Source organism: Oncorhynchus mykiss, chromosome 18 (assembly GCF_013265735.2).
Source record: "Oncorhynchus mykiss isolate Arlee chromosome 18, USDA_OmykA_1.1, whole genome shotgun sequence".
NCBI lineage: Eukaryota > Metazoa > Chordata > Actinopteri > Salmoniformes > Salmonidae > Oncorhynchus > Oncorhynchus mykiss.
The window spans coordinates 59,091,979-59,106,978 of record NC_048582.1 but is presented as its reverse complement, the minus strand read 5'-3'; the positions used below and the strand labels follow the sequence as shown (position 1 = coordinate 59,106,978).

General features: G+C 45.2%; 1 protein-coding gene across 1 annotated transcript in view; it reads right to left on the bottom strand.

Annotated features, from left to right (window-relative positions):
* Positions 1–15,000, bottom strand: part of LOC110496872 (calcium-binding mitochondrial carrier protein Aralar2) — a 97,770-nt gene that overhangs the window by 49,317 nt on the left and 33,453 nt on the right. Inside the window, exons 7-9 of the mRNA XM_036953396.1 lie at positions 11,574–11,712; positions 7,687–7,780; positions 5,847–5,931 (exon numbers count right to left, since the gene is read on the bottom strand). Of these exons, the coding sequence (XP_036809291.1) occupies positions 5,847–5,931; positions 7,687–7,780; positions 11,574–11,712 (318 nt within the window). The remainder of the gene's footprint in view (positions 1–5,846; positions 5,932–7,686; positions 7,781–11,573; positions 11,713–15,000) is intronic.

The following is a 15,000-nucleotide window of genomic DNA, read 5'->3' as shown; positions in this document are numbered from 1 at the left end:
TAGAAAGATGTATGTATGTATGTATATATATGTATATGTGTATGTATATATATGTATATATACATATTTTATTTTTTTTGTTTTTTTCGATGTACTTTACTCAAACCAGTGAATATCACTTATTATAAATGAGATCATTAACTATCAGCTCTTGGAATATCCAGGGCCTATACTCTTCACATTTTGGTTATAAAACAACTAATCCAGAATTGATTAAAAACATCAAGGGACAGGACATCATAATCCTACTGGAAACATGGTGTCGTGGAGACATAGATACTCAGTGTCCCTCAGGCTATAGAGAAAGTTTACTACCATCAATCAAACATAAAAATGTTAAACGGGGCCGAGACTCAGGTGGAATCATCATTTGGCATAAGCAGGACTTAGCACTGAATGAAATGAAAAAAGGTACCACTCACATTTGGCTAAAACTTAACAAAGGTACAATCTATTGTGACAATGATGTATACATATGTGCAGCTTATGCTCCTCCTTCAGATTCATCATATTATGATGATCAGTTTTTTGACAATCTCCAGACAGAAATCATTACATTTCAGGCGCAGGGTAAAGTGCTTCTTTGTGGAGATTTCAATGCAAGAACAGGTTCTGAGCCTGACTACACTGATGCGGGAGGTAACCACCACATATTTGGACACCCCTCCTTGTACAGTAGCCCTATTATAAATAATAGAAACAGTCCTGACCAAATACTGAACAAAAATGGAAAAGAGTTAGTACATCTCTGTCGAGCCTTAGGCCTGTACATGCTTAATGGTAGAATCAGAGGGGACTCTTTAGGTCAGTTTACTTACTGCTCAGCTCTTGGGACAAGTGTAGTCGATTATGCCATCACTGACATTGACCCCTCCTCCATTAGTGCATTCACTGTCAGACCACAGACACCATTGTCAGATCACAGTCAGATCAACGTGTTTCTGAAGAAATTAACCGCCAATATTCATTCAAAAAAACAGCCCAATAAACTTTACAACATAAACCAATCGTTCAGATGGGCTCCAAACAGTGCAGAGGCATTCATTGAAACATTGAACTCAAATGAAATGATGAACTCTATACAGTTTTTCAATAACTCACAGTACCAAAACAATAAAGATGGTGTCAATTCAGCTACCCAAAACATCAACTGCATATTCCAAAAAGCAGCATCGAAAGCAAATTTGAGAAAACCAAAGCAATGCAACATCAGAAGCAAAAATCAAAATGTTTCTGACAAATGGTTTGATAATGAATGTAAAACAATTAGAAAACACCTAAGACAAATGTCAAACAAAAAACATAAGCAGCAAAACAACCCAGAGCTACGATATGAATACTTTGAAACTCTGAAACAGTATAAACAAACACTGAAATGCAAGAAATGGAATTATACCAACAAGACACTTGATGAAATTGAAAACGCAATTGACCAAAATCAGTTCTGGGACATGTGGAACAATTTAAGCACAACAAAGCCACAAGAATTAGCCATACAAGATGTAGGAATTTGGAAAACTTACTTTGATAATCTATACAAAAACATCCCACAAAAAGACTTAAACCAGAACCAATTAGAAATTAAAGAAAAATTGAACATCCTGGAATCAGTCATTAAAAACAACCAAAATCCATTAGATTACCCAATAACCCAACAAGAACTAAATGAAAAGCTAAAATCTATTAAATCAAAAAAGGCTTGTGGTGTAGACAACATCAGAAATGAAATGCTGAAAAACAGCACACCTGAGTTGCAAAATGCTGTGCTTAAATTGTTCAACATGGTTTTAACTTCTGGCTGCTTCCCTGATGTCTGGAACCAGGGGCTCATCTCCCCTATCCACAAAAGTGGAGACAAATCAGACCCCAATAATTACAGGGGAATTTGCGTCAACAGTAACTTGGGAAAGATTTTCTGTAGCATTTTGAATTCAAGAATTCAAACCTTTCTTCAAGAAAAAAATGTAATAAGTAAATGTCAAATTGGCTTTCTCCCTAACCATCGCACTACTGACCATATATACACCTTACACACACTAATTAATAAACACGTCCACCAAAAAAAAGAGGGCAAAATCTTTGCTTGCTTTATTGACTTTAAAAAAGCATTTGATTCGATTTGGCACGAAGGGCTATTCTACAAAATTCTACAAAGTGGGCTTGGTGGTAAGGTGTATGACTTAATAAAATGTATGTACACAGAAAATAAGTGTGCAATAAAAATCAAAAACCAAAGAACAGAATTTTTTTCACAATGTCGAGGTGTGAGACAAGGCTGCAATTTGAGTCCAAATCTTTTCAACATTTATATCAATGAATTAGCAGACATGTTGGACCAATCTCCAGCCCCAGGACTCACACTATTTGACACAGAGGTGAAATACCTGCTATATGCTGATGACTTGGTACTTCTATCACCAACCAAAGAAGGTCTTCAACAAAACATTAATATTCTGGAGCAATATTGCCATAATTGGGCCCTGGCAGTAAATTTCCAAAAAACTAAAATCATGATTTTCCAAAAAAAACCCAGATGTCAGAAACAAAAATGTAAATTCACCCTGAACAACACCTTAATTGAACACACAAAAAATTACACCTACCTTGGTCTGACCATATCTGCATCGGGAAACTTTAATATGGCAGTGAAGGCACTCAAAGAAAAAGCCCGCAGAGCAATGTATGCAATAAAAATGAAATTATTCAAAATCAACATCCCAATTAGAATTTGGACTAAAATATTTGACAGTGTAATCCTACCAATAGCACTTTATGGAAGTGAGGTTTGGGGGCCACTCAATAAACTGGATTTTAAAATGTGGGACAAACATCCAATTGAAACCCTACATGCAGAATTCTGTCGGAAAATTCTACAAGTCCAGAGAAATACACCAACTAATGCATGTAGGGCAGAATTGGGCCGTTTTCCAGTAATAATGAAAATACAGAAAAGATCATTAAAATTTTGGCTACATCTAAATTCAAGTCCAAATTCGAGTCTGCAATTTAAAGCACTTCAAGCCCAAGAGCTGAGCCCAGAAACGAGCCCTCTCAGTCAGCTGGTGTTGGACCTCACCAATCAAGCTGACACCAGCACTGCTTCAAAAGAAAGAATTCCAATAAACAAAATCATGAACCAATCAAAGGAATCATACTTACAATACTGGAAAAACGAAACAAAATCCCAAAGCCGACTAAATTGCTATCTGACCCTAAACAGAGAATATGAATTGGCTGATTATCTCTACTCTGTCAGAGATACGAAGCAGAGACAGATCCTTACCAAGTACAGGCTGAGTGACCACCGATTGGCAATAGAAACCGGCAGACATAAAAAGACATGGCTACCCAAAGAGGAGCGTGTATGTGGTCACTGCATGACAGGGGAGGTAGAGACAGAGATGCACTTTCTCCTTTACTGTGATAAATATTCCTCACAAAGAGATTCATTATTCACAGAAATGACTACATATATTCCACATTTTTACAAATTGAACCCAGAGGAAAAACTAAGAATACTCATGGGCGAAGGAGCAATGGCTCCTCTTGCAGCCAAATATGTATTTTCCTGCCATAGCCTGAGGGACACTGAATAATAACATCTGCATAGTAAACAGTAACTTACTTATTATTACTATTATTGTTATTACTATAATTATTAATGTTTACTGTAGACTGTTACCATTTTATTGTATTTATTTTTTTATTATTATTTACTACCATTTTATATTATTATTTGCTATCATTTACAATTTTGTTACAATGTATATTGTATACATTGTTGCTTTGGCAATATTGACACAATGTTTTTCATGCCAATAAAGCAGCTTGAATTTGAATTTGAATTTGAATTTGAATTTGATAGAAAGAGAGAGAGAGAACGAGAGAAAGAGAGAGAGAGAACGAGAGAGAGGAGGGAGAAGAGAGAGATAGAGAGAGAGAAAGAGAGAGAGAGAGAGAGAGATAGAGAGAGAGGGAGTGAGAGAGAGAGAGAGAGAGAGAGAGAGAGAGAGAGAGAGAAAGAGAGAGAGAGATATAAGACAAACCAAAAGATCCCATGTTTCAATCAGACGTCAGCACTGCCATTGATTCCCATGCTGTAGTTGAGCCATTAATACCATCTTGATTCTCACAGAGTAACAAGAGAAGTTACCTATTATAAATCTAATTTACATTCAGTCCTACATAAATTCAGATCAGACAGTTTACAAGCATCATCAGAATCATTTTAATGCCTATATTTCATCAAGCCTTTAGAAGAGTTGAATGATTTTAAGGGTCACGTTGAGTTTACTGCTGAATAAAACACTGTGTCTACTCTGACATGATTAGACACCATCCCATACTGTACCAAGTCATCTCATGTGACGCCACCAGATATATCATTCCATGTTATCATCACTATAGACTATATATTCACATTTATGTCTCTATTCTGTGATTCAATTAATTGCCCTCTAGCATCGTTTCCCACCAGTTTGAATGTTAAAACTCTTTTGGACTTTTGGATTCGTTTGAAAAACTCCAATCAGGCACAGAAGCATTTATCGTAAGAAGTTAGTAGCACAAAACCAGAATCAGGAGCCCTGGTTTGATTGGATGCCACCCCTTGCCCATGCCATTGGCACACATCAGAGCACAAAATCAGCTGATTGTTACTGATAGCAACATCATCCAAGCATTCTGCTCCACATACCCAGCCGGAGGCACCTGTGCCCTGGCCTGCCGTGCCCAGCGCTCAGCCATCGTCCCTGGGGAAGGGAAGTAAAGAGGGCAGCCCCGCTCTGGAACAGGTCCACCTGTCAGGAACCATCTGAGCCCCTAACCCCCCTCTGTCTGCCCCTTTCTGCCCCCAGAGGACCCCCCCTCCTTCCTCTTCTCTCTCTGAGTCAGAGCCAGATGAGGAGGGTTGGAGGTTCAGAGGGAGAGCTGGCCTATAGCCCGCAGAGGCCAGACCACACAGCCCAAAGTGGCTCATTGTGGTGGGACTGGCGTCTCTACCCTGGGCCCCTGCTCCGGTCCGGCCCGGCCTGGAGCCTAGCCTGGCTGCAGTCAGAGGAGGAGGAGGAGGAGGAACTCACCCCACAACACCGCGCTGTCTCACTCTGCAGACCAGGCAGAACTTCTAACAGGAGGAGAAAAAAGAAACATCCATCCAACTTTCTTTCCATTTTTTTCCCTCAGCTGTTTTGTTTCAAACACCCTTCACTCATTTTTCATTTCCCCCCTCAATACATTTGAGATAACTGATTTGGACAGCTGCAGTTGGTCTTGAATTAACATGGTTTTAAAAGTTGAATTGATAAAGATATAATGTCACAGAGAGGTTTCTGATGTCTAATGGTATTTCTATGGAGAGAAGATGTGTTTTCCTTAGCAGTTTGTTCATTTGAGAGTATGACAGAAATAGAGTGAGTGGGCTGGAATTTGGACTGGTATTTTGGGATCCTGTAGTAAGATGATTTTGTCTTCAGTTGTTCATGCTTCATGTTGGATATATCTGTCCTAGTGTATTGCTAAGTGATCTTCGAAATACCCAAAAACATCATCAGTGAACTTAAAAGCTCTGACAATTACCAGGACGTTGTTGGAGATGTTTCTATACTACAGTTAGGAAATAACTATGGTCAGGATCCAATCCAAAGCGCGCTGTAGCGTAGGTCACTAAACAGCGTAGGTCACTAAACAGCGTAGGTCACTAATCAGCGTAGGTCACTAAACAGCCGACAATGCGCCTTTTAAAAGCCTTGAATTGAATCCCAGCATATATCTCTGAGTCTGAAAAGAAAGCTAAAACCATCAACAAGTCTTCTTTCTGTCCTGCTTTCTTTCTCTCTCTATATTACCTGTCTCTGGACCTCGGCCAGGTTGTATGGGAGGGCCCCCTCCTCCAACGGAGCAATCCTGTCAATGTCCACCAGACCAACACGGCTGGAAGAGAGGAGGAGAGAGGGAAAAGTTCAATTGCATTAAACTATTATTTCGAGAAACACTTCGAAACGTTTATACCATTTCAGTGTTTCAGACTTTTTCCTTCTGACCCTGGTACGATTTTCAACGATAGCTGATATTCAACAATATCAATGACCGACTACCTCTCTCTCCCTCTTTCTCTCTCCCTCTTTCTCTCTCCCTCTTTCGCTCTCCCTCTTTCTCTCTCCCTCAAAAGAAAAACATTTGTCTGTGATTCCCGGGCCTCTCCAACTAGGCCTCCACATAACATATCTGTGGCGTTCCCAGATTTGGGAGCAGCTCAATCCCCTCCGATTATTGGGAGCAATTATCTCCTGCATCTCCAATCAGAGGCTGGGGAGACTATTAAAGTATCCCGTTGCCCAGAAATAATCATCAGGTGCTCGGAGAGGGCAGAAATGACCGGTTCTCTACGTCGCAGGTCGGCCCTATTGAGCAAGATTCATGGGAACGTGAGCCGTGTACAATTAGAAGAACCACTGGGGTGCTGTATGCTGTGTGGATTCCCCTTTCCCTGTGTGTGTGTGTGTGTGTGTGTGTGTGTGTGTGTGTGTGTGTGTGTGTGTGTGTGTGTGTGTGTGTGTGTGTGTGCGCGCGCGCGTGCGTGCGTGCGTGTGCGTGCGTGTGTGTGTGTGTGTGTGTGTGTGTGTGTGTGCGTGTGTGTGTGCGTGCGCATGTGTCTCTTTTCTGTGTGTGTGTGTGTATGTGTGTAAGTTTGTCTCCCCTTCTTTGGATAAATGCTGAGTTTTGAAGGCTTAGTTGAGAGAAAGTGGATTCTTATCCTGGCATCATAGCAGAGCAGCAGTCATGTCTGGCTCTCTTGACCATGCTGCAGTGAAAGCAGACATTTTGGACGAGGAATGACTGGGTCCCAGAGGTATGACGAGCCCCAGGGATCCAATGACAACCACACACATTAAAGGACAGGCCACTGAGATCCAATAAACTGAAAACTAGCATTAACTACAACAATACATGCTAATGTGGAAATACAATGAGAGACATGGACTACAATACGCTGTATATCAATGACTCTGGGAAAATGTTTCCCTAATATGGAGCTTCATTCAATATTGCTGGAAATCACTGAGTTCAAAATAAGGCTGAGAGGGCTGATGATGTATGATCTGTTCTGCATAATTATGTATCTTGAACGTAACTGTTTAAAAAAATATATTATTTCACCTTTATTTAACCAGGTAGGAAAGTTGAGAACAAGTTCTCATTTACAATTGCGACCTGGCCAAGATAAAGCAAAGCAGGAGCAAAATAAATAAATAAATAAATACAGTAGGGGAAGAGGTAGTTGTTTGGGCTAAATTCTAGATGGGCTATGTACAGGTGCAGTAATCTGTGAGCTGCTCTGACAGCTGGTGCTTAAAGCTAGTGAGGGAGATAAGTGTTTCCAGTTTCAGAGATTAAGGTAGTTCGTTCCAGTCATTGGCAGCAGAGAACTGGAAGGAGAGGCGGCCAAAGGAAGAATTGGTTTTGGGGGTGACCAGAGAGATATACCTGCTGGAGCGTGTGCTACAGGTGGGAGATGCTATGGTGACCAGCGAGCTGAGATAAGGGGGGACTTTACCTAGCAGGGTCTTGTAGATGACCTGGAGCCAGTGGGTTTGGCGACGAGTAAGAAGCGAGGGCCAGCCAACTGTAATGAAACTATTTAAACCGAATAGGGCTCTTTATTTTGTGTGTGTGTGTGAGACTCACCCACGGGACTCAGAGAGGTCGGCCAGTTGGAACAGGATGTCCAGCTCCATTGGAGTCACCTGACCAAACCTCTGGGCCGCAATGATGAACTCCTCTGTTACAGGAGAGACGGAGAGGAGAGGAGAGGTGAGGAGAGAGAGAGGAATGGAGAAGAGAGGAGAGGCAAGGAGAGGAGAGTGGCAATGAGAGGAGAGGAGAGAGGAGAGGAATGGAGAAGAGAGGAGAGGCAAGGAGAGGAGAGGAGAGAGGAGAGGAGAGAGAGGAGAGGAATGGAGAGGAATGGAGAGGTGAGGAGAGGAGAGAGAGAGAGGGGAGAGGAATGGAGAAGAGAGGAGAGGCAAGGAGAGAGAGAGGAATGGAGAAGAGAGGAGAGGCAAGGAGAGAGAGAGGTGAGGAGGAGAGAGGAGAGGAATGGAGAAGAGAGGAGAGAGAGGAGAGGAATGGAGAAGAGAGGAGAGGTGAGGAGAGAGAGGAGAGGAATGGAGAAGAGAGGAGAGGAGAGGCAATGAGAGAGAGAGGAGAGGAGAGGCAAGGAGAGAGGAGAGGAGAGGAATGGAGAAGAGAGGAGAGGTGAGGAGAGAGAGGAGAGGAAGGGAGAAGAGAGGAGAGGTGAGGAGAGAGAGGAGAGGAATGGAGAAGAGAGGAGAGGAGAGGCAAGGAGAGAGAGAGTAGAGGAATGGAGAAGAGAGGAGAGGAATGGAGAAGAGAGGAGAGGTGAGGAGAGAGAGGAGAGGAGAGGAGTGAGAGGAGAGAGAGGAAAGGAATGGAGAAGAGAGGAGAGGAGAGAGAGGAGAGGAATGGAGAAGAGAGGAGAGGCGAGGAGAGAGAGGATAGGAGAGAGAGGAGAGAGAGGAGAGAGAGAGTAGAGGAATGGAGAAGAGAGGAGAGGAATGGAGAAGAGAGGAGAGGAATGGAGAAGAGAGGAGAGGAATGGAGAAGAGAGGAGAGGTGAGGAGAGAGAGAGGAGAGGAATGGAGAAGAGAGGAGAGGTGAGGAGAGAGAGAGGAGAGGAATGGAGAAGAGAGGAGAGGAATGGAGAAGAGAGGAGAGGAATGGAGAAGACAGGAGAGGTGAGGAGAGAGAGGAGAGGAATGGAGAAAAGAGGAGAGGTGAGGAGAGAGAGAGGAGAGGAATGGAGAAGAGAGGAGAGGAATTGAGAAGAGAGGTGAGGAGAGAGAGAGGAATGGAGAAGAGAGGAGAGGAATGGAGAAGATAGGAGAGGAATGGAGAAGAGAGGAGAGGAATGGAGAAGAGAGGTGAGGAATGGAGAAGAGAGGTGAGGAATGGAGAAGAGAGGAGAGGAATGGAGAAGAGAGGAGAGGAATGGAGAAGAGAGGAGAGGAATGGAGAAGAGAGGTGAGGAATGGAGAAGAGAGGAGAGGAGAGAGAGAGGAGAGGAATGGAGAAGAGAGGAGAGGAATGGAGAAGAGAGGTGAGGAGAGAGAGGAGAGGAATGGAGAAGAGAGTTAAGGAGAGAGAGAGGAGAGGAATGGAGAAGAGGAGAGGAGAGAGAGAGGAATGGAGAAGAGAGGAGAGGAGAGGCAAAGAGAGGAGACAGAGAGAGGAGAGGAATGGAGAAGAGAGGAGAGGAGATGAATGGAGAAGAGAGGAGAGGAGAGGAATGGAGAAGAGAAAGGAGGAGAGGAATGGAAAAGAGAGAAGAGGAATGGAGAAGAGAGGAGAGGCAAGGAGAGGAGAGAGAGAGGAGAGGAATGGAGAAGAGAGGAGAGGCAAGGAGAGGAGAGAGGAGAGGAATGGAGAAGAGAGGAGAGGTGAGGAGAGAGAGAGAGAGAGGAGAGGAATGGAGAAAAGAGGAGAGGCAAGGAGAGAAGAGAGGAGAGGAGAGTTACTTGCTTTGCATTATGTGTGATGGATACTGGGGCGGCAGGGTAGCCTAGTGGTTAGAGCGTTGGACTAGTAACCGGAAGGTTGTGAGTTCAAACCCCCGAGCTGACAAGGTACAAATCTGTCGTTCTGCCCCTGAACAGGCAGTTAACCCACTGTTCCCAGGCCGTCATTGAAAATAAGAATTTGTTCTTAACTGACTTGCCTGGTTAAATAAAGGTAAAAAAAAAAAAAAAAAAATAATAATAAAAAAAAAAAAAAAAAAAAAAAAATACTCCCACTTTATGTATCTGGGATTTATACAGGTGATCTCAGATGAAAACCTATCTTTCCCAACATCCAACTTTTGTGCACTACAGAAGTAGTACACTTTAAAGGGAATAGGGTTTCATTTGGGACTCAACTCAGGGCTGGCTTACAGTGTGATTTCTATAGCTCTGGTATCTGGTATTGAGTGACGAGCTTATTCAAAGAGCAGCAAGTGTTCTTGCTGTGTTGTCCCACAGAGATCAGCTAGCTCAGTTTACCCCCAGGCTCTGACACAACACACTGTCTGTCAGGGGAATCACAGATCACACACACAGATAACTCTGTCTAAACTATCTACACACAAAGATCAGCTGACTGTCCAGCTATACACATACATTACATGACTGTCAGTCTATATATGATACACAACATCACCAAATGGTATACAAGACCTGTTGCTATTAAATCTACACAGGCCTAAGTGCTAGTCCCAAATTCCCGGTCTGCATGCACAGAGAAGACTAACATTCATCTACATCTATACAAAACAATCACCTGTCTCTGTCATATATACACTATGTAGCAGACCACAGAATGAGTTGCATTCATTTCATTGAAGGTAATGTTGTAATCAGCCCTGCCCTAGGTAACCACAGCGATGACGTCCCAAACCACCATACACACGGAACCAATCAGGCTGGATGGTGGGGGTCAGGGAGAGAGAGAGAGAGAGAGAGAGAGAAAGAGAGAGAGAGAGAGAGAGAGAGAGATAGAGAACGAGAGAGAGAGAGAGAGAGAGAAAGAGAGAGAGAGAGAGAGAGAGAGAGAGAGCGAGAGAGAGAGAGAGAGAGAGAGAGAGAGAGAGAGAGAGAGAGAGAGAGAGAGAGAGAGAGAGAGAGAGAGAGAGAGAGAGAGAGAGAACGAGAGAGACGTGGAGCTCTGCACGCACAGACCAGGTCCCAGTGGGGCCTAATGACTGGCTGGGGGGGGGGCGAGGCCTGGCTAGGGGCCACCACAGCCCAGCCACGGCCACGCCATGGTGGGAACAGCCAAGGAAACTCAGGCCCAGGCCCACACCCCCGATAAGGCCCGATAGCATCACACTCACATACCCAGAACCCCAGAGCCATGTGGTGGACTGACCTACTCAGACTCAGCCCTGCTCAGTCTGAGAGTGAGAGAGAGAGAGAGAGAGAGAGGGGGGGGTGATGTTGAGGGGGACTGTTGCGCTAATTATTACGATAAGTCTGACTTAATACATGTCAACTGTCATATCATGTCAAATCATTACACATTGTGTATGTTTATCCTTTCCTCTCTGCTATTTGTGATGTGTGAAACAACTGTTAGTTTGGTCTGTACTGGCCATCCACCCTTTAATGGTTTAAGGTAGAATTTGGGCAGGGTTAGCTGATCCTAGATCTGTGCCTCAGGGGAAACTCCTAGCCAGAGCCAAGGAGGATGTGTCACAGACAGGCCCAGTGAGAGGCTGCTGCTGAGCATTCTGGGTAAACAGCCCATGTGTCTGTTGGGACGCATCCAGCAAGGCCAATCAAATGTAGACAAGGAGGAGGAGGAGGTGGGGGGGGGGGGGGGGGGGGGAGTGGAAAGAAGAAAACAAACAAAAGAAAAACAACAACACACAACCACAGTATGTGTGTGTTTGTGTGTGTGTGTGTGTGTGTGTGTACATGTGTGTGTGCATGAACGTGTGTGTGTGTGTGTGCGTTCATGCACGTGTGTGTGTGTGTGTGCGTTCATGCACGTGTGTGTGCGTATGTGTGCCTACCAACCTTTAGTGACTTCCAGGACTCTACTGCTCCCAGCCAGTGTGGTGTAGATCTTCCTAATGAGATCCATGTTGTTGAGGAGAGAGTTGAAGCCGTTAAAGTAGGAGAAACTGACCTGGTGAGATGTACTGCCCCCGGCCACCTGGGAGAGAGAGGGGTGGAGAGAGAAAGAGAGAGAGAGAGAGAGAGGAGGGGAGGGGCGAGAGAGAAGTAGAGAGGAGAGGTGAGAGAGAGAGGATGGGAGGGGAGAGAGTCACCGAAACACACAAAGTGACATTCCCATTCAATGGAGGGATGGGGGGATGGTGGGATGGAGGGATGGAGGGATGGTGGAATGGAGAGATGGTGGGATGGAGGGATGGAGGGATGGTGGAATGGAGGGATGGTGGGATGGAGGGATGTAGGGATGGTGGAATGGAGGGATGGGGGGATGGAAGGATGGAGGGATGGTGGAATGGAGGGATGGTGGGATGGAGGGATGGAGGGATGGTGGGATGGAGGGATGGAGGGATGGTGGAATGGAGGGATGGTGGAATGGAGGGATGGTGGGATGGAAGGATGGAGGAATGGTGGGATGGAGGGATGGTGGGATGGAGGGATGGTGGAATGGAGGGATGGGGGATGGAAGGATGGGGGGATGGAAGGATGGAGGGATGGTGGAATGGAGGGATGGTGGAATGGAGGGACGGTGGGATTTCACTGCACACTGTCCTCCCAACACAACTCTTTCACTGCACACTGTTCTCCCCACACAACTCTTTCACTGCACACTGTCCTCCCAACACAACTATTTCACTGCACACTGTCCTCCCAACACAACTCTTTCACTGCACACTGTTCTCCCCACACAACTCTTTCACTGCACACTGTCCTCCCAACACAACTCTTTCTCTGCACACTGTTCTCCCCACACAACTCTTTCACTGCACACTGTCCTCCCAACACAACTATTTCACTGCACACTGTCCTCCCAACACAACTCTTTCACTGCACACTGTCCTCCCAACACAACTCTTTCTCTGCACACTGTCCTCCCAACACAACTCTTTCACTGTCCTCCCCACACTGTCCTCCCAACATAACTCTTTCACTGCACACTGTCCTCCCAACACAACTCTTTCACTGCACACTGTCCTCCCAACACAACTCTTTCACTGCACACTGTCCTCCCAACACAACTCTTTCACTGTCCTCCCCACACTGTCCTCCCAACACAACTCTTTCACTGCACACTGTCCTCCCAACACAACTCTTTCACTGCACACTGTCCTCCCAACACAACTCTTTCACTGCACACTGTCCTCCCAACACAACTCTTTCACTGTCCTCCCCACACTGTCCTCCCAACACAACTCTTTCACTGCACACTGTCCTCCCAACACAACTCTTTCACTGCACACTGTCCTCCCAACACAACTCTTTCACTGTCCTCCCCACACTGTCCTCCCAACACAACTCTTTCACTGCACACTGTCCTCCCAACACAACTCTTTCACTGCACACTGTCCTCCCAACACAACTCTTTCACTGTCCTCCCCACACTGTCCTCCCAACACAACTCTTTCACTGCACACTGTCCTCCCAACACAACTCTTTCACTGCACACTGTCCTCCCAACACAACTCTTTCACTGCACACTGTCCTCCCAACACAACTCTTTCACTGCACACTGTTCTCCCCACACAACTCTTTCACTGCACACTGTCCTCCCAACACAACTCTTTCACTGCACACTGTCCTCCCAACACAACTCTTTCACTGCACACTGTCCTCCCAACACAACTCTTTCACTGCACACTGTCCTCCCAACACAACTCTTTCACTGTCCTCCCCACACTGTCCTCCCAACACAACTCTTTCACTGCACACTGTCCTCCCAACACAACTCTTTCACTGCACACTGTCCTCCCAACACAACTCTTTCACTGTCCTCCCCACACTGTCCTCCCAACACAACTCTTTCACTGCACACTGTCCTCCCAACACAACTCTTTCACTGCACACTGTCCTCCCAACACAACTCTTTCACTGTCCTCCCCACACTGTCCTCCCAACACAACTCTTTCACTGCACACTGTCCTCCCAACACAACTCTTTCACTGCACACTGTCCTCCCAACACAACTCTTTCACTGCACACTGTCCTCCCAACACAACTCTTTCACTGCACACTGTTCTCCCCACACAACTCTTTCACTGCACACTGTCCTCCCAACACAACTCTTTCACTGCACACTGTCCTCCCAACACAACTCTTTCACTGTCCTCCCCACACTGTCCTCCCAACACAACTCTTTCACTGCACACTGTCCTCCCAACACAACTCTTTCACTGCACACTGTCCTCCCAACACAACTCTTTCACTGTCCTCCCCACACTGTCCTCCCAACACAACTCTTTCACTGCACACTGTCCTCCCAACACAACTCTTTCACTGTCCTCCCCACACTGTCCTCCCAACACAACTCTTTCACTGCACACTGTCCTCCCAACACAACTCTTTCACTGCACACTGTCCTCCCAACACAACTCTTTCTCTGCACACTGTTCTCCCAACACAACTCTTTCACTGCACACTGTCCTCCCAGCACAACTATTTCACTGCACACTGTCCTCCCAACACAACTCTTTCACTGCACACTGTTCTCCCCACACAACTCTTTCACTGCACACTGTCCTCCCAACACAACTCTTTCACTGTCACAGGAATAATGTCTCTCCATTTAAGTCTGTTTAAAAGTACATAAAGTAGCATGGGTAAAATATTGCGGATATTCATCTTGTACTGTTCTAGATTGTGGGGGTGGGGAGAAAAGACTGGAAACCATCCGTTTCACTAGATGGCGCTGTTTGCTTTACAGACACAGCAGTGTGCCCAACACAGCTTGCAGTGAGGGAGAGAAGCCATCTGCAGGAGGAAGAGGCTACTTGGGTTGAAGCTTCTCCTCTCCATTTATCTAAAATCCAAAAACCAAGCAGCCTCTGCTGTTCACTGAAACATCACATTACTGTGCCCTGGCCACGAAATCTACACCCGAGCCATGTACAGGGACACAAAGGGAGAGAAAATAAAATAGTTGGGAAAACTGAGCATTCTATTTACCATTTATCATTTTTCAGTGTGTGTGAGAGAGATTAGAGGGAGAGTGTGTGTAAATGTTTGTATAGTGTGTAGGCCTGGTTCCACACACAGCCTTGTCTTAAATGTGTCTGCTGTAATGGCAGTGAGTGTGTGTTTACTAACATGGACCCTGAGATGGCTGGTTTATGAGGTAAACAATGTGGGAGAAATAACAGAGTTCACTAGGTGTTTATAAAATGGGCTAGACGTGGAGGGAGACACACACACATTCTAAAGACTCACCCACATAATATACACACAAAGACACAGACACATTCTAAAGACACACACACACACACACGAGGAAAAC